The sequence below is a fragment of the Sinohyriopsis cumingii genome, chromosome 5, assembly GCF_028554795.1.
Source record: "Sinohyriopsis cumingii isolate HCF-2022 chromosome 5, ASM2855479v2, whole genome shotgun sequence".
In the NCBI taxonomy this organism is placed as follows: domain Eukaryota; kingdom Metazoa; phylum Mollusca; class Bivalvia; order Unionida; family Unionidae; genus Sinohyriopsis; species Sinohyriopsis cumingii.
In genome coordinates, this window is record NC_142965.1 from 78,927,836 (window position 1) to 78,949,258 (window position 21,423).

At 35.3% G+C, this 21,423-nt stretch overlaps 1 protein-coding gene across 1 annotated transcript in view; it reads right to left on the reverse strand.

Annotated features, from left to right (window-relative positions):
- The window catches only part of LOC149799545 (protein Wnt-16-like), a 91,337-nt gene that overhangs the window by 36,682 nt on the left and 33,232 nt on the right, over nt 1-21,423 (reverse strand). The window contains exon 3 of the mRNA XM_089958889.1: nt 1,113-1,396. Coding sequence (XP_089815015.1) covers nt 1,113-1,396 — 284 coding nt within the window. The remainder of the gene's footprint in view (nt 1-1,112; nt 1,397-21,423) is intronic.

Consider the following 21,423-nt stretch of genomic DNA (forward strand, 5'->3'; position numbering starts at 1 on the left):
CAGTCCTTGTTGGGCGTTTAAAACGTAATAATGTGTAAACGAAATCGCCGAGTCTTAAATTTATGTAAAAATTATGTAGGTTTTCTTTTTGTTGAAGGTACGTCATTAAGCGGAAAAGCGTACAAACCTTTGAATCACAGATCCGTATCAGTTATATTATAACAACAGATGCGGGAGGTCATGGGTTCAAACCCTGGCCGAGTCATACCAAAGACTTATAAAAAATGGTAGTAACAGCTGCCTCGCTTGGTGCTCAGCATTAAAAGGTTAGTGTTAGGACTGGTCGGACTGGTGTGAGGATAATGTGACTGGATGGGACATCATGCTACATCTCTGCGTCATGATGCCCCAGTGCTAGACATCACTATAAACTGCCACACGTCAGACACTGTAGCGATATGACTGAACAAATGTCAAAGCTACGTTAAAAATCCAAATCACACCCACACCTATTATAACAACATGGTTGTCTAAGAATTGAGTCGGGGAAATTATTTCTGCTTATAATTCGAAACACCGATTTGAACTATGTAAACAGATGCTTACCACGATCTGGTCCAGGTCAAAAGTGGCACACCTCAGAGTTACGTTTTCATTGGTTCCGGTGCATGCATAGCAAGTTGGTAATAATAGGCTTTCCACCTGTACGATTCTGAATTCAATACATAAAGTGAGGGTTTTTTTAATGATTTTTCTTTCCCTTTTTCTTATGGCACTTTGAACACAGTATTGGTTATATCATTCCAAAGAAACGGGAGCTAAAACATTCATGCCATTTTTTTTCTACCAATAAGAATAATTTAAACCTTTTATATCAAAGAGTACTTAGCGAAGCCTTCCGGTTACTTTACTCTCAATACTTTTGTAGGTGTGGGGGAGGAGGCAGTCGCCGGCTCTGCTCCGCCCCCTTTCGCCAAATCGATCCTTTCAGGCCTAAATTATACATTGCAAGATGATTTTGACAACCCTTTATAGAACTGAAACTACACTGTGCAGATATCCCATAGATGAAGTCAGAAAAATAAAGTGGATAAAAAAAACATGCTTTACCTTAAATATATATGAAAATTTGTAAATATATAGAAAATTAAATTTACAATGTTTTGACTTACTTTTCTGCCAACTTCGTTGTTGTGAAGATTCATCATACTGCGAACGTTTCTGGAATTATGGTGCTGCACTTCCTCAGGGGCATCCACAAACGTCTTGCTGAACCAGACGCCATATTTTATGTTGTCGCTACACCCACCCCACTTCCATCCCTCAACGCTGTCTTCGCCATAGCGGGACATATCGCATGCGCAGTCCGTTAAATTTCCAGCGCTGCAGGACTGGGTGGTAGCGTGTACAACTCCGGCACTGAGAATAGCGTAGATGAAAGCTGTTTCCCTTGTTCCTGGTGAATGATAAGAAAACAAGTCAGTAGCTAAGCCTGAAATCAACAAGTCAGTAGCTAAGCCTGAAATCAACAAGTCAGTAGCTAAGCCAGAAATCAAGTCAATAGCTAAGCCAGAAAGCATAAGTCAGTAGCTAAGATAGAAGTCAACAAATAAGTAGCTAAGACAGAAATCAACAACTCAGTAGCTAAGCCAGAAATCAACAAGTCATTAGCCATGACAGAAATCAACGAGTCAGTAGCTAAACCAGAAATTAACAAGTCAGTAGCTAAGTCAGAAATGAACAAGTCAGTAGCGATGCCAGAAATCAATTAACTGAGTGCGCCACCGTTAAAAGTAACACAAACATAAATGAAAATAAACAACAAAATGGGATGGGGGAAGAATGAAAAACAAGAAATTATTAAGTATACAAGACTTACATGTACTTTCTTTTATAGCTTATAGATACACATCTGTACGAAGTACAATGAAAAATGCCTCAGTGGACATCATGATATAAATGATAACTTCTTACAAAGGACAACATTTTAATCATTTTAATTTGAAACCTCTATTATAGCAACACTTATCCATAAAGGACAGCATTTTAATCATTTTAATTTGAAACCTCTATATAGCAACACTTATCCATTAAGAACAGCACTTTAATCATTTTAATTTGAAACCTCTATATAGCAATACTTATCCATAAAGGACAGCATTTTAATCATTTTAATTTGAAACCTCTGTATAGCAACAGCTATCCATAAAGAACAACACTTTAATTATTTTAATTTGAAACCTCTATATAGAAACACCTATCCATAAAGGACAGCACTTTAATCATTTTAATTTGAAACCTCTATATAGAAACACCTATCCATAAAGGACAGCACTTTAATTATTTTCAATTTAATCTTTTATATAACATTTACTTTTTAAACTTTGATATGACGGTACATACATAAAGGGCCTCATTTTGATAATTTCATTATAAACCTTTATATATCGGCACATGTCAACAGAAGGCAGCAGTCTGCTAATTTTCATTTCAAACCTCTCTACAAAGGACATATATACATTTAGGACAGCATTGTGTGGTCACTTGAGTGTCCGGTCTATATAGGTTTCCGTGTAAAGGACTGCATCCGACTAACTTGCTCTGAGATTTATGTTTGTAAGAATTTTAACTGGCACACCGATCATTTCTCAAACTCAGCAGATGAAAACGCGTAAAGGAGTATGCTCAGTGCCAGTGTACTCGCTGCCTGTATCATTATTACTTTTATTAAAATGCCTACCGCAGACGAAAATGTTCACTTCTAAATTATAGATGTTGTAATACAAAACTCACCCCTGGTAAACTGGATAAGCAAGGAAGAGCTGAAACCAACCACACTCAACACATTCTAGCATATCCATTGACCCAGAGTTATATCGTTGTGTATCCAAGTCGACAGATTGACGAAAATGTGTTGATTCTGGTTAATGGAGAATGGGGCAAGTTCCGCTGGTTTAAACACATTTACAAATGGAGTTAACTTAAGGCGTGTTCAGTTTATATGGGAAAGAAACTCAGCGTTTGTTTCCGATTTATTATGTGATTATCTAGTTGGAAGACTGTGGTGTCACCAATTTGTCATTGTGGAAAAAAACATGACCTTAGTACATAATCTATCGTCTGCTTCTCTATTCCCTGAGGTTTATGGTAGGGGATTGCCGCCATAATTCTATGCATGTATTTTCTATTAGCATTGGATGCCTTATGTATTCTCTGGGTTATGGTCTAGATGTTGTATTTTATGTGCGGAAAAGGGTAGTCAATACTTTTATTTGTAAATCGTTGATCTGTTTATACGGAAGAAAAATAAATCATACATTTTGCCTGTAGTGTCCTTGATTACATTTGAACCTCTGCATAGAGAAATGTCATCGTATTATAACGGTATCAAAACATACAATGGATTTATGTTTTGTCTGACTTTTCTGTGATGAAAAGCTTCGTTTGATATTTGATATAAAAAGAAAGCAGACTGTATCTGGATTTCAATCATCAGCTACAGACGATTTGCTAATCTCGACAGTGGAAAACACGATATCCGGTCGTTCAACTTTTCTTACCTCACCATATGCAAGTAGAAGCGATTCCAGTTATATCATAACCCAAAACGGTGTACAATAGCACCAGGGGTATAACTACCACTCTCACCCTCACCGCGCGCGCGTATGTGTGTCTGTAAAGATAAGAATCCAAACTCACATTCTTTTATTTGTGATGGTGGTGGTGGGGAGACCATTTCTAAAATTTTGCAGGGGAGCTCATTAGTTCAGGTTTAGCCAACAACACACCAATGGCTGTTAAACAAATTTTTTGTAACGTTTTGTTTTAAAAATCAATTCCTTGACCTTATCGTAGCAAAGATATGTATCAAATGTTGGAGACGAAATTAATAAAGTTTAGCCGGTCGGATTCTATTCATATTTTTTAAAGAGAAGCGCAAATTCAGGTACTTCCATTTTTATGTGACTTTAAGCTACCATAAAATCATAATCTAGATACAGGAATATTTTCTTGGGGATCGTAGGAGACGAAAAAAGCACCAGAACTGGGTAGTACTAATATTAAGTACCCCTACACCTACCTCGTGGAAAGGGTACTAACATGAGCATATATGTGTCAATGGAGCAAGCCAGGTGTGATTCACACCCGGCGCTCTTTTAGCCTAATATCAACAATTTGAATATATTCCTTGCATATAATCCATCCAATAAATTGAGTAGTCCTCTTATTTAATACCGGAAGTATCGACAGTCATTGTAGAAATAGTTGTAAAATCTCCTTTACCTTTTTTATCCGATATTTTCGTTTAGATCGTCCGCCATATTAGTTAAAATAATGATTAGTTCCGTTCTCAGTCTCGTTTGTTTGTGTGCCGTATAAGGACATTGAGACCTTATTTGGAAACGTAAACAAATCGTAATAAAAATCTGGCGCGGTTTGAATCAGAAATTCTGCGCATTAAAAGTAAATACGGTTTATCGGCAACTTTGAAATTCCCCCAAGAAGCCATTATTCGCCACTTGATTGATAATAATATAGCGTAGAATATCCAAATATGGTCTGGCAAGCATTACGTAGAAAAGGGGTCATGGAGAGAGTGTCGTGTTATCTGTAATGGCGGACACGGTGAGGTTAGTGTAACTATGCCAATTTATTTTATGGTGTTAGTGCTGAAAAATTCAAAGTAAGCCAAACTTCTTTCACAACATGATTATATTTAAGTAGCAGATTTCTAAACTGTTTGTTTTTCTGACTTGAGTGATTACTGTTTTTGTGCTCCATTACATGATATGGGATCAGTTCGTAGCCTCAACCACAACACATCAAGTTGAGGCTGCGACATCGTAACTACATAACAGGGCAGTTTTCACCGCGGAGACTAAACATCATACAGACAATATCAGTGTGAGAAAGTGAAATCTTGAAAACTATCGCGATTGACCTTAATCCATTACGGCTATGCCACAAGTTGCCAGTCGGTCAAAAGTGACTCCAAGTCAATGCGTTTGAAAAAAATTTGTATATAATATGATATTATCTTAAGCAGTAAATGTTTTATCGGTATCTTCGTGTATTTTTTTATAATTATGAACATACGCTACGAATCAGTACAAGTTCTCTTGCACTTTTGAAAGTGGCGAGTTCCTGGTGTAAGTTCCTTATAAAATCGTTCTTGTATTTACACCAAGTTGATTTTCGTTATTTTCTGTAAAGTTTAATATTAATGGTCTGTGTGACTTTTGTAATTTTATTTCTCAACAGTTCCTAAATAAACTTTATTTAATCACCGAATTGCTAGACCAATATATCGGGCAATATACAGGAATAGACTTAATGATGTCACAACAATATCGATTATATCGAATATTTGAAATTAACCGGAATACATTTAGAGCTTATTATATATATATATATATATATATATATATATATATATATATATATATATATATATATATATATATATATATACACATACATACATACATAAGTCTAGTGGGAAAATGGGCAGATGCTACAAAAGGAATGATATAGTTTCAGCATATCGCTGCACCCTACCTGAATCACCTGCATCCTTTGGAATTTTTTTTTTAATACAGGCAAATGTAGTATTTATACAGTTGACTGTCACGTCTTATTACAAACTCATTGATTGACTGATAGGTATTTGATGGCACGTCAGCATGTTAAGAGCAATTTAGTGCCAGCGAAGTAGAATTACGCTGTGTTGCCCAGATACACGCCATGGCTGATCGGACCCGGTCAGGTACGACGGCAGGATTTAAACCCGCACCCTTCTAGTCGCGCGTCGAGCACACTAACCAGAAAGCTACCGAAAAATCGTCTTGCTGCAGGCAACACTGCTATTGTTGCATATTAATCTATGCTATAAAGAAACCACGTTATAGGTCTGTAAGAGGTACCTTCATTGCAAACAATTATGGGAGGTTGTGGGCAGATTAACTGCACAGGACTTTCATGCAACATCTACCTATAAGCCCCTACTGGTCACATCTTTGATTCAGGCTCCTTTTGGAAACCAGATGTTCTCTTACTGATGTCGCGAACCTTTCAATAACGTCCTGTTTTTAAAAATATTTTATGTTCTGTCCGATAAATACAATCAGCAATGTTAATACATTCTGTGTAGCCCTTTGCATTTGTGGGGTTTTACGATTGGGATATATAAGATATCAGATCTGTAAGTCTCTTGGTACGCGTGCTTAATAGAATTCCTTGAAGCTTCTTGGCTTTCAATGAAAAGGTGATTTAAAGGCATTTTCTTGCAGTTTAATCACACATTTCCCTATAACTTCACTCGATATGAATGGATACTCGCTTTAGCGCGATGAACGAGGAGCTGGAATAAAGAGGAATTAATAAACTTGAAGCTTTAGTCCAAATTAATTTCCAAACAGGCGTAAAAGTCCTTTTGAACTTCGTTGAAACATTCATAATGATCCGACGAAACCATTTTACTGCTTTGGCGGGGTAATATCTCTCTTACTAAAAGTCGGGTTATGACAAGGAATTTACAAAAGATCAAAAGAATCTCCTATAACACCGCTTTCACAGGTGACGACGTTAACATAGTTGATTTCTAACACAATCCTCTGGTGTCCTGTAATAAACACAGCGAGGTTTCTTGAAAATTGGAAATGAAATTTTCAAATATTCCAAATTAAAGCCATAAGTCAATTTAGATCTGTCGAATGCATTCCAAAGCAATCGCTAACTTGATATATCAGTTACAAGAATATGATGTATGTTCAACGATATAGATTTAATAAGAACCTTTAAACATCGACTGATAAGTACACAAAAGACACCGCAAAATTTGCAACGTCCGAGACAACGTTTTCGTCGGTCCGTAAAATTCCACAGATAAGTTCACTAAACACATCCCCCTCCCATTCGGTTGTATGCATAATGTGCATGCGTGATCGCATCTAAAGCTCCTCCTGAACACAAGACATTACATCCGGAGCAGATGGAGGAGTTGCTCCATTGCTCCCTCCAGCCAGGGATCCCGCAAGGCAGTAAAATGGGGGTGGGGGGGCGGAGTAGGTAGAGGTAAGGACCTCCTACCCACCTTAATCCGGTCTTGACACGAGGGAAGTGTTTCCAACCACATGCGGAGCCTAGAGCTGCTGAAATAAATATTTCAACATAGCGAAATTCGATTTGGACCTTATTTCTACAACCACTGAAATAATTATTTACAAGTCATTAGAAAAATTACTTTTATATCATGATTTGTAACCTGCATGGCATTTTCAAACGCCTTGTTCATTAACATGTTATTTCTTATATATATATATATATATATATATATATATATATATATATATATATATATATATATATATATATATATATATATATATATATATATATATATATATATATATATATATATATATATATAATACAGTGTAAACCGCTCTCCTGTGTAAAATCATTTTTGAAGCTGGTCCACATTTAAAAATTACATGCCTACAATCACCTTACAAAGCCTAATGACAACTCACTCTCGCGCGCACGTGCAGAGGGCACTTGCATCACGCACGTTCATTATAGTTCTCTATAAAGCTCCATCAAGGTAAACAACATACATACATACATACATACATACATACTCTCAGTCAAAAGTTTAACCCAAAATGAAACATTTTTTATTGTCATGCAATGACAACATTGTGAGTGAAGAGAAATTATATTCACCCTAGTGAATTGAAAAAAAAATGAAATAGTCTTCTGTGTCAACTACGGTTGTATTATCACAGAGGAAGTGGCGAGACGTACTTCTTTTTTTATAACCATACTCAGGTGAAAAAACTGTACCATTTAAACTTGACGAGTATTATAGTATCATCTACATACTGTGTGGAAACTTACAGTGATCTGGGAACAATGATATGCCATATAAAAGTTTAAAACACGAGAGGCAAGATTGTTTATTGAATATCTTTCCATTATCAGTAACAAGGGCAGACTTATTGTTGTGTGCCACTTGACGTATCTCCTGTGGACCGGAAGTTATTCTGAAATAGAGACGTTCATAACCGGACGCAATTTATATATATATATATATATATATATATATATATATATATATATATATATATATATATATATATATATAAAAACAAACAAACAAGAAAATGATATATTCGCCCTATTCCATCCGTGATTATTTTAAAGTAACCACGCCCGGCATAATTTGTATGTGGAATCAGGATTGGCAACAATTAGGCCAACAACTTTCACTAGTTGAATGAAAGCCGTACTTTTAAATGATCTCTTCAAAAATGATACCCTGTCCATCAACTTTATCTGATGGGTACCTGTATTACAGAAAGTAAATATATTATATCCTTCATCAAAAAGATACATTTTTAATGTATATAATTAGATATACGACATAAATCACTCGTGTTATATTATGGGAAGCATAAATTAGATGACTGATAATGAACTCGATATAGTTGTAGATCTGTGATGAAAATGACGAAATGGCAATACACTATGAAAAAAAAAAAACGAGGAAAAGTAAGTCATCACTCAAAACTGTTTCTATTTGTCAGAAATTTAAAAACATCTACGTTGGAATAGATGTTATCTATGTAAATGAAAAATAGAGTTCTGACGAAGTGCTTCAGACTGTCTGAGATCGGAGACATTTACTGTCAGTACTTGCTTATAAGACGAGTTCAACTGCAAGCTGCACAAACCGAGATCTACCGTCGCATAATGCAAGGTTATTTCTTTTAAGTCGCGTAGTTTGTTAGGAATAATCAGTAGAACAAACAACATTGACCTTGAGCTCAAAGTGCATTACGTTACGACAGAGCAGAAGCTTTGTTATTAGCAGTTTGACACTGCTTTATAAGCGAGTACATACGGCAAAAAAACCCCAACAGATATGAGTCATATCAGCGGTGAAAATATCACAGATCGTCGCAAAGTGCGAAAATCATAGTGAACTAATTTTTAATATAAAATCCATATTAATCTGTATGGGCTATAATGTTAAAAGTATTATAATTATTGTTACGAGAAAGGTAGCGGTACAACTGTGGGCACAGAAAAGAAGGAAGTATACAAGTATCGTTCACATTTATCTTCAGGATAAAATCCACAGCCGCCAAGCTGCGCATAAAGTACTGTCATTACTTACTCCCAAAACTCCATTCAAAACGTTGGAACTTGATGTAAGAAGGCTTGGTGTGGTTCATTTGAGCGGTACTTTGTACAAATGGATGACTATGTCATGCCGAGGAAATCGGAGCCGAGCGCCTTCAGCAAAGACAAACCGAGGCAGCTGACCAGAGCTGGCAAGGACGGTATTGAACTCATTATCACTGGATTACATGTCTGGCGTTCTACTAAATGCTCTACCACGGCTCATTGGATGTAATAAGTTGGTCGGAAAACTTTGCTAATTTCCGATGCAGACAAAATCAGAAAGTTTCTTTCTTCATTGTTGCGCAAAGTCGAAATCGTATTCGGTGCTTTTGCAACACATCGAACACTATACTCAAGTCCAAAATACGTTGATAGATGCCAGTAATCTTCAACTTATAAGTAAACCCATTTTCACCAACTGACATACAAAGATTGTTTAATTTACTAAATTTTGGAATAAAGAAGCCCAATATCAAACTTAAAATAGAAACTCTAGTATCACCATGCATCAAAATGTATCAGAAATTTTGAAAATTTGTGATCCAATAACGTCATCAACTCCAAGGAGTTTTCTTAGTTCTCACATAAATCGTGTAGGAATGCCCCGTAACTTATGCATACAATGACCTTTGGCAGCCCTAATTATGATTACTCAATAGCTTGTGCACACCCCATAATTACATAAATTACATGTTCTCTGATGACGTAAACCGATATGTTCCGATGGCGACCGTCTTCTATGGGAGGATTCCGAATGCGCGTGCCCATATCGAGATTTCTTGTAAAGTTTCTTTTGATGTTTATAGATTCTATCTAATAAACCGCTTCGCTGTCTACTCCTTTTAACTTCGCAGATTGTAGGTACCAGATATCTTAAATTCGAATATTGAATATATTGTTTAAGGGTCTGATGAAATATACGATAGCAATGATTTATAATCGCCGAGAAAGGTTAAAATCGCAGGTTTTCCGTTACAGATTTTTCTAAGATTACATCAGGTTTATTAAGTTTGTTATTGAATTAGTGTACCTCTCTCGGATGGTATCATTCAGCTACCACATATGTACGGTATAGTCAGTATCGTACTTAGGGTAAATGGAGCCCGCCAAGGTGCAGATAGGGTTAACATATCAGAGCCTTGGCTGTCAAAGATGCGACGATAATGGCCCAAAGGGTTTTTGCGCCCCAAGACCTCTGGCGCTCGTGGCAAGTGTCCCCTTCCCACTGGTACGCTACTGGGTATAGAATTCCTTTATTCCTAAATTCATACTACCAAGAGTTTATTACAAGTCTGATCTACTGGAATATGCGCCATCAACAACAAAAAGCTACAAACTTTTTTTTTTTAGTTTGACTACTTGAAAGTATGGTTTGATGGCGTACGGCATAGCATGAGTTTTAATCTTATCGTGTTGGGAAAGGGAAGTGACTTAGCTCTGTATGTTGAAGTGCACACATACACTGTGTCAGAATTTGGGATGTTAAAATAGTGGTAATCGAAACTCACCCTTCTGTTCACAATTCCAATGCACTGACCTATTGCATTATTTCTTCATTCTCGTATTAATTTTTCCATAAATAACCACATAAACTTGTATGTTAAAATATTAGCTACCATGTCGTAGCATCAATGAGCTGATCCTATACCTTACACTGGAGCAAACAAAAGTATTGCGAAAGACAAAAAGATGACTGTAGTTAAAATCTACTACCAAAGCAGAGTTACCTTTCTCAGAAAGTTTGGCAAGTGATAACGTTATTAAACCTATATCAGGTAAATTATGTTGGAACGTTTACTCTAACTGTACCTTGTCCACCATGACAGGTTTTCGTGGTAGCTCAATTTCAGAATAAGGCTTGCTATGCCATATTTGGATATTCTACGATACGTTATTCAATGTGCATCATATTACTACGACCTGTTTACGTTTCCAGATAAGGCGGTAGTGTCTTTACATGGGGGGTGGGGGCCGAGGCTGAAAATGGAATTAGTTGTCAGTTGAACTAATAAGACGGACGATTCAAAAGGGGAAAAAATTATATAAGAAGGTTTACGGTATTTTACACGTATTTCTACAATGATACGCAGCAATTCTGGCATCATATAAGAGGACTATTTCATTTCTATTAGTATATGTCACGAATATGTTCTAATTTTTTTTTTATAGTAGGCTGAAAAGTGTCAGTTGTGAATCACACCGGCTGCTACGTTGATACATATAGGTGTATGTTAGTACCACGTCTATGACGTAGGGATACGAAAACTACTACAAGGTAAAATACAAGCTTAACATGTTTAAAGATATGAGATCGATATCCAGTGCTATTCGTTTGCAGTGGTCAACGGTCAATTACTTCGCGTTTATCCCCACATCAAAACAACTCAAATCAAGTGTATGATGAACACGTGAAAATCTAATGGACGGGAATTACGTGTGGCAAAACAGCACCCCATCTTATCAGCCTCATGCGTAGAGGTTTAACAAACCTTTTCATTCATCCAAAGGCCGTTTCCAATTTATTTAAACGTTTTAAGTACGTTCTATGCTTAAAGTGTGAAAGCGGAACTGCGCGGCATTAAGGATATATACACACATACACACACACGAATACACGCACGCATGGGTAGGATTATATTACTCCCCACATTTTCTTCGAAAGTCGTGATGTCAGAAACTTGTATAATATGGCAACTCCCGAGGTCTCTTTACCAGATTTTTATTACTGAAGCAATATATTTCCAATAGATTTTCTTAGCAAGCGATGTAAAACATTTGGCTTGTTCAGAAAAGAGAATTAATTGGAAATAGAAAGAATTTAGCTATTTGTATTGGCATCGCAATAGGAACATCACCATCATCATTAACATCATCCGCAACAACAACCAGCAGTGTTGATATTATCTCTTATTGTAATGTGTATTCTGAAGCAAATGTTCCATAGTCTTCGTCAAGCGAAAGTTTGTCTTGAAATCTGAATAGAGATGAGCGTTTAAAAACAGATGAAGATCTTGCATCGTCTGAAGTCCACGTGTGTCAGATTCCGTTACCACTCGGAGTGGTAACGGAATCGATCACGGATGGGTTTCCGACGATGTAGATCTCTGATCAAATGACTCAACCCAGACTAATTTCTTTAATAAAGCAATATTATATAAGCTGCTAAAATCCACCTAAATACTTTAATAAAGAATTTTGAAGTACAACAATGAAAAATTACTGAAGAAATGTTAAGCTATATATTGTACAGTGTGGTACAGTTTATTTTTCAGTCTGAGCAGAGCAAAAAAGTCTTCATTGTGTCACGCTTTGTCTTCAATCTGCATAAACCTGTCACTCGAATTCAACTACATTCGCTTCGTAGGCTATACCTAATTTTCATATTATCTTTGGAGATAAAGTTAGATCGATCTTTTACGGTCCGAATCAATGGCACTGCTCATAAAACTGAAATTAAGAATCCATTTGTCGGAATTAAACATAGAAGTGGCTATGGGTGAAAGAATATAAAACATAGATTTATCAATTATCTGATGGACGAAATGAGTAACTACCGAGAATTTCCTGTATTTAATACAAAAACAGGATGCTATTTGACGAATAAAGCGGAAGTCATCAGAATGCTCTTCGGCATGAACGGGCGCTACAAATACTTGTCTAGAACATTGCACGGTCTACTGATTTTATAGGAATCTAAACATTTATATATATCTTCTCGAAAATGTTATATATCACTGTCCTCTGGGGAAATGATCTCATAAAAACAAGATTTATATAGTATATTTATATCTATTCCGCGACCCGGGAAATTGAAATTGCAGGCTAGCTTTACAGATGCTCACGGATAAAAAGTGCTTTAGAAATCTGTATTTGTAAATATTGGGTAACTTTCTCTATTTATTTTCTGTCCAAAGGAAAGAAAACATCTTTTTACTGAATCGTTGAGTGCGTATAACAACAAAAAAATCTTTACGTTTTAGTGTCACTGAATTTCGGTCAGGTTTTAAATTTAAGCTTATTTACGACTCAAATTGTGGCACTTAGGCAGATTTGAAAAATCCTTTAAATTTATTTCCTCCATTAGAAATGCAAAATATCTTAGTAAATTTAGTGTTCTCGGAACTTTTGTGAAACTGCACAATGTGCACACTACTACTACTGCTGCTGCTGCTACTACTGCTATAATATTATTAATAATAATAATAATAATAATAATAATAATAATAATAATAGATCTCCTGAGTAGATAAAATTCCTTTTTGTCACAATTTGGTAACTGAGAAAAGGCCAAGGTTAAACTCATTACTGGAGGAATAAAAATGTGTGAATCTCTCTTTTGATTAAAATGAATCCGTTACAAAACATAACCTAGGCAATCTGCGTTGGAGTTGTAACATTAGACTGCTTTTATCACAGTAACAGAACAGTTCAATAAGCAAGACATAAAATGGTTTTCATTATTTCTTAGTTAAACATATTTCTTCCAAAGAAAAATTAATCGATAGTAATTTAAGCATTGGCTACTGCGCTACCTTAAAGTGGTGGCCAGATACCCAGGTCTGTGCCTGCTTTTGTTTCACAATAAAGTGTGTCCAACACAACTTGTATATCATCAGAGAGTTAAAACTGAAATATTTAAATCCAAACTTTTGTTCATCTTGTCAGTGCTACAGAACCTGTATGCTGATGGAAAGAGAAGTACATAGTCATAACCGAAGACACTACTTTCGGCTTCAAAATGAAAGAAACGTGAACACGATTACAAGAAAAAGAAGAAAAAGGAGAAAACATTAGTTATTGGCTGCGTAATTTCGAGTGACTCATTATATAAATTACTTCATTTTGATGTTCTAAATCCTGAAAGTGCAGGATTCGAACGAAACTAATAGAATCTGTCTGAAAGATAATGTGACAGTACAACGGAAAATAGACCAGTAGCGTCAAGAAATTTTATAATTTTTAAATATTGTTTGCAAGCACTGTTTTCGATTAAATAAATACGCAAACAAAACTTGTGGGTTAGAAAGATTACTGGTATGCCATGTTACATAAAAAAATTCTTAAAAATGTCGGCGAATAAACCTATATTGAACATGAATCATCAAGAACTATATTCCCTGTTTCGAAGTTTCGATTGTAACAGTACACTCATCACCATCGCACCTCTGCTATCTGAAGATGTACTATTAGGATATATTCGGATATTATCCCCACGCAGACGAAATCGAAGGCCACGTCTGAATGTAAAGGGTCACTAATTAGTTCCAAACACGTGGCTATATTACTTCCATTATTTTTATAACTTGCTATGGTCAGTCTAATATATCATTTAATTCACTTGATTGTAGCTGATTGTAGTTTAAACTAAAGTCGTAAAAAAAGTATGTGTTAACATATTCTTTTTTTTTGCAAACGTAAAATTTCCCATGTTTATTAGAGCTCTTGCGCTGTCAAATCTTAGGTCTCGGAGGTGCTTAGTTTTGAACGATGTTAAGCTTATCAGTTTCAGAGATAAATAAATCTTGCTTGGAGTCCGCCATATCGCTAAATGAAAGTGAAAAAACACCGGATTTTCTTCAGTTTGACAAAATCTGTCACGAATGTGCAAGTTCAGGGACAACGTGTTGCAACGATCCGTTTACTTACAAATTATTAATCTTATAAAAGATGTTAATTAGGAAGATTTGAGGTACAAATGAGTATTATTATTACTTTACTTAAAATAAAAGTAATAATAGGCGATTATTAAAATTATTTTTACATATCTTCTTACCTTTATCAGTTTTGTTTTTCCCGAGGCGGGGGTTGGAGAAGTAGGAGGTAGTTTATAAGCTGAAAGTCGCTTTAAAGCTTAGAGTAATTTAGAGGAAAAGCCCTCGTGGTCAATATCACTGATGAAGAGAGATGTGTCGAGGCCAAGAAATCAGGCGACCGATTTGGTGACCTTTGGCCATTTACTTACGACTTTTGGCGGGTAAAACGCGTTGTTATATAAATTAATAAGGAATATTAGTTCATTGACATATGAAACACCTCCCAAATATGGCTTGATAGGTGAATATTTTCTGAAATAGGTAAATTAATGCATTTTCACTTGCACCCTATAAACAGCATTGATGTGTTTTTCCTGTTATTGTGGAAACCGTAAAAAGGCGTATTGTATCATTCAGATTAATCCGTTTTTAACATCATTTATAACATTTGAAAATCCAAATTTATGCACGACAGCATATTTATCGGAAATTTCTGCCAAAGACGTAATTTTTCCCCCACTAATTTATACTATCTGTATCAGTGATAGAACTTTACTTTTTTCTTAACTATTAAATTTAATTTGTACATTCCATCCTAGGGCGTATAGTAATTACATACTTATTTCCGCATTTACGTATGGGCCAAGAAATTTTTTAAGTGCTGATATTCAGAGCCCTAAAAAACGTTGTTTTGCGATTTTTCACAGACTTATCTCTTGGGTAGAGAGTACCGGGTTGGCCTCTAACTCCTGACCATGACGTCAACGATGATGGAAGCCAAGACCTAAGATACGCAAATATGGTGTTTAGGTATTCCATTCTCCGTTCAACTGTGGTAAAATTTTGTTTCTGAAAATTCCGGTTTCCATATGTTTGCGGATACACAGAAGGATAATGCAAGGGTACGGATTTTTTCACAGTACATATCATGGATACGACCGCTGCTGGTAGCCCATATCATTGATACAACTGCCGCTGGTAGCCCATATCATCGATACGACCGCTGCTGATAGCCCATATAATTGACACGACTGCCGTTGGCAGCCCATATCATTGATACGACCGCTGCTGATAGCCCATATAATTGACACGACTGCCGTTGGTAGCCCATATCATTGATACAACTGCGATTCGTAGCCCTTATTATTTCTGGCTACACACACCTTTTAAAGAACCGATCTATCGTTGTCATATCTTACGAGCTCACTTTTAGACAAAAGTTCTGAAAACTGCAGTGGTATTAAATAGCGAAGCATTTTATTCACAGTAAATAAATAGCTGCTACATGCTGTCCCAATTTTTTTTTCTTCACTTCTGACGAACGTAGTAAATCTTTCGAATGGTAATTGCATTTGTTTTTCTTCAGTGGAAATGCATATTTCATGTGATATGTCTTTAACGGTATTATCTTTATATGCTTGTGTCTTTTGTATTATGAATGGGAAATTCAAAACTAGAGTTCATGGCTGGACCACCGGTATTGTAACCTAGGTAAAAAACAATTTAATAGCTTCCCTTAGCCTTCCCGCAGAGTTCGCCATGTTTTCATGGCACAGTGAAGGACAGTCTTGGCATTTATTGGACATAATTTGGACATATCAATGATAGCACGTGTTGACATAGTGTAAAACTTATCTAAATATGCCAATAAGCCGTCAAGAAGAGCTATCAGCATAGACCAAAAACCGAATAAAGCATAAGACGTAAGGAGAATATGTCAACAATGTGGTAATAGTGCACCATTCCTGTTGAAAAAAAAGAAAAAAGGCGTCGGCATTCCAAACATTGTGGCGCATTTAGAGCAAACTAACTCAAAGAAACAATTCAGACTTTATTGTCTGGAATTCGGATATTTCTCAGAAGCTTATAAACCCTCGAAGTATACAGCTTAAGGAATCGGCTTACCAGTCTTTACGTAACCGAAGCTTAAAAAGGGAGTTCATTGTGCATATTAATATCTGAACTCCAAAGAAACAGCATTCTGGGTAATAGCACTATCAGACGGGCGAACTATTAAATGTCACTGCCTATCGGTTCAAAGTTTCTCTTTCAAAACTTAAGTGCGCCGTTTTGTGGAAACAAAAAGACAGGAGGAAAACCAGTAAATGATCAACATTGGATTATTGTGAGTGTTTTGCTGAATCAGAGAAAGTGGGAACAGTATAAGGAACAGCTGCGTATTGAATTGTTGTGAGTGTTTTGTGGAAGCAAATACACTGGGAACAGTAAAAGTAACAGCACCGTATTGAATATTTGAGACAGGAGGTGGGGGACAGTAAATGTAATAGCACCGTATTCATTTGATGTGTGTTTGATATTTCTGTACAAATACAACCAGCATTTAATTTTTTTTTCCTCAGGTAGACTGAGCTAAATAACAAAAATATATAAATAAACAGTTTATTTTGAGGTTTGTAGGAAGGATTTCGAATGTACTTCTATACCAGAATCATGACGTATTATATATATATATATATATATATATATATATATATATATATATATATATATATATATATATATATATATATATATATATATATATATATATATATATATATATATCCTATTCCATGGTAATCGTCACAAGTACGGATCATTGTAAATGAACGTGGTTAACAGATATCCTAGAAAATCGAGAACATAATCCGTACCATCTAGAGATTGAAATTTCAAGCAATTTTGCGGCATCAAAGTTGTGACTATTTCGGAGAGAATGTGGGCCTAAATTGACTTATCACCGGGATCGGTGTTGAATGAGTAATGTACTCAGTGCGTAATCCAATACTCATTTTCTTTTCATCTTTTCGGCGATAGCTGTAAGCGTTAAGTATTAGTACTCTGATCGGGGTAGATACCTTTCAGCTGGTGTCAGAAAGACAGATGAAGATGTAAAACAAGCATAACTTAACCGATCAAAGCTGTGGGAGTGCTCTAGCCACCTTTCAATCAAATGAAGAAATATTTGTTTCATTCGTCGTTAATTTTTCTCAACTTTTTCAACATTATGAATTAGCATGCATTTTATTTTAAAAATTAACTTTGGTAACGAATCATACAAGAACCCCTCCTCCAACATCCCTGGTTCAGAAAGTGTTACAAGTATAATTTTAGGCACGCTTTTCTTGACAATTACCCCACCCCTACTCCACACATTAGTGTTTATGTAATTTTCACTCAAAGGTTCTGCTTACAACACTTTCATTTTTAACAAAGATCCAGACTCAGCTAGTAGAAAAACCGTTCTTTCGCTAGCTTACATACGGTCAGGACGCGGACTGCATCGAAAACATCATTTTGCAATTGTATATATCATTGACGAAAATAGGGAACACGATACTACCGATACTGCCGCGGACGAAAAATCAAAACCTGAGAAAGACATTATTAAAATAATTTACATGTTATATTGCTTCGTATGACTTGCATTTACCTAATGCACATGCCGTGTTATCAGTGTTGACACATTATTGAAAGGCAACTCATTTTTCCAAACGAATTGAAAAGGCCTCCTTTGATCAATGAATAAAACAAAGTGATGGATAAACTTCTCGTTATAGCAGAAGAAGCGTGCTCTTACGCTGTTACTTCTAATTATATAATTCATCTTGCCGAGAGTAAAGCCAGATTGGAGAAACACAATAAATATACATACAATAAACGCAATAAGGGAAATCTAGTCTGTTAAAAATTCTAGTCTTTTGCTTTTAAACTCGTATCATAAAATGGGAGACTATCCGATTAATGACGGTATGTTGAAAGATACATACTGTTTCCAGAACTTTATGCTCAGAAGATAACCTACAGGTATGACGTCACGGGTCTTCTTGCAGATACTGTGTGGGGTTTTATTGCACTTCTCTTTCGACAAAATAATAAATAACGAACTTAGTTTTAGTGAGAATTGTGATGAAATTAGCCCTAAAAATATCTGCAAATACAAATAATACTATCATACAGGTTAGAGAATTTTTAATTCGAGCTCTACGGAGATTCGAACCCAGGTCCGCGGTTAAACAGCACCCATCGCCTTGCCTGCGCACACGAGCCCATATTCCCTCAAGACTAACCGCTCCGGTGTCCTAGTGGTTAGAACGTCCGCCTCGGATGCGGGAGGTCGTGGGTTCGATCCCCGGCCGAGTCATACCAAAGATTTACAAAAGTTGTACTAACAGCTGCCTCGCTTGGCATTCAGCATTAAAAGGTTAGTGTTAGGACTGGTCGGCCTGGTGTCAGGATAATGTGCCTGGGTGGGACACCATGCTACATGCTGCGGCATGATGCCCCAGTGTTAGACATCACAATAAACTGCCACACTGCAGATATCCTAGCGATATGACTGAATTTTTTTAGAGCTACGTTAAAAATCCTAATCACACACACACACACACACACACACACACACACACACACACGACTAAGCACACATCACCAAAAAGTGATGCTACTCAATCGGTGTTATATGCGCTCGTGTTGCAGACATACTCGCATGACGACATAGTAATTAATTCTCATCTATCTACACAGTCATTCCGGATTCCTATGAAAGAAATCAAGGTGTATTTAATTACTTATAACTCTCTCTCTCTCTCTCTCTCTCTCTCTCTCTCTCTCTCTCTCTCTCTCTCTATATATATATATATATATATATATATATATATATATATATATATATATATATATATATATATATATATATGTATCTATATATATAGATGTATATATGTGTGTGTATATATATATATATATATATATATATATATATATATGTATATATGTATATATATGTATATGTATGTATATATGTATATATATATTTATATATATATATATATAGATGTATATATGTGTGTGTATATATATATATATATATATATATCTATGTATATATGTATATATATGTATATGTATGTATATATGTATATATATATTTATATATATATAGATGTATATATGTATGTGTGTATATATATTATATATATATAGATGTATATATGTGTGTGTAATATATATATATATATATATATATATATATATATATATATATATATATATATATACACACACACATATACATATATATACATAGATACATATATATATATATATATATATATATATATATATATATATATATATATATATATATATATATATATATATATATATATATATATATATATATATATATATATATATATATATATATACATATACAAAAAACAACAGAGAAATGCAAATAAAACAAGTTGGATTTGGTAAAGTGATAACATTTTCCTTAAGGAAACAAGCCCCTGTTAGTTAAGTGGGAGACGCCTTAAAACAGGAAATTCTTGCACTGTCAATATCATATACCTTGTTTTTGAAATAATGCCGCCAAATGTATTCTTATGTAGTAGAAAGAAACAAATTCTAGTATAGTCGTTATTAATCTTGCAGTGTGTTGTTTGTGCAGACTATGTATATTATGTTTGAGATTAACTTCATTTCATATATGCCACGTTTCACACTTTTTTGTCCGCATGCCAAGTTTCACACTTTTTCCGCAATCACATACCTATAACATAGTCATTCACAACACATAAATATACCTTCCCAAACCATACATCTTCGCGAAGAAAATTATACTTCTGCAAAAGTCGTCAGCTGCGCTGCGAGGAAAGTTAATGGTCCTTTAAACGTGCTTGGCGAGAAGCAGTGTTTACTGAAGAAGGATCAAAGAGAAGCCACGAATCAAGATGAAATCTTAACCTTCATGAAGGAGTCTCAAGAAACTCAAATTATTGTAAAACATCTGCTTTAACATACCCACGCATATGCGTCCTTGGGACTGACAATCGATATAGATGTGGTGTGCATAGTTACTGCACCAGGCATGACAATACATGTGGCAGGTTTTACTTTAGTTTACGCATAGTAGTCTACATCTGATATAAAAAAAATCGTAATTAATTCACAGAAAGTTACATCTATATAGGAAATTGCAGTGATTTGACGTGTGTATATTTTATATGGTTGTCACATTATGAAGTTGAAATGGGACCTTATACCCTAAATCGGTTATGTATTTCTAATACTAAGGCACGTTCCATCGTAATAACTTACACTCACTGAATCATTGAATAAACTCCCTTTCCCGACGTCGTAATTTGTTTGGGCGGTGGACCGCAGTAATTATGTGTTTGATTTAAATTTGAAAATTACATGGTTTGATTAGAGATTTATAACGCCATACTAAAATGACTAAAGGTCGCCCCTCAGCCTTTGTAGGGAAAGAACAAACACTTTGCCAATGAGGTTTATGATGTTTAACATTTATGAATTAATTGATAAAAGTTTCCAATGATTTTAACGTTCTGAGCAAGCGAAACATAACCGTTCATCATGGTGCAGTTACGTACATGTTATTTGTCGCAACACATATGTCGTAAGATGAAATATGCAAATATAAAATCGTGCGAATAAATTAGTGTTTTTTTTAATATATATATATAATAATAAATGTTCATTTGAGATGATGACGAATATTAAATTCTATATA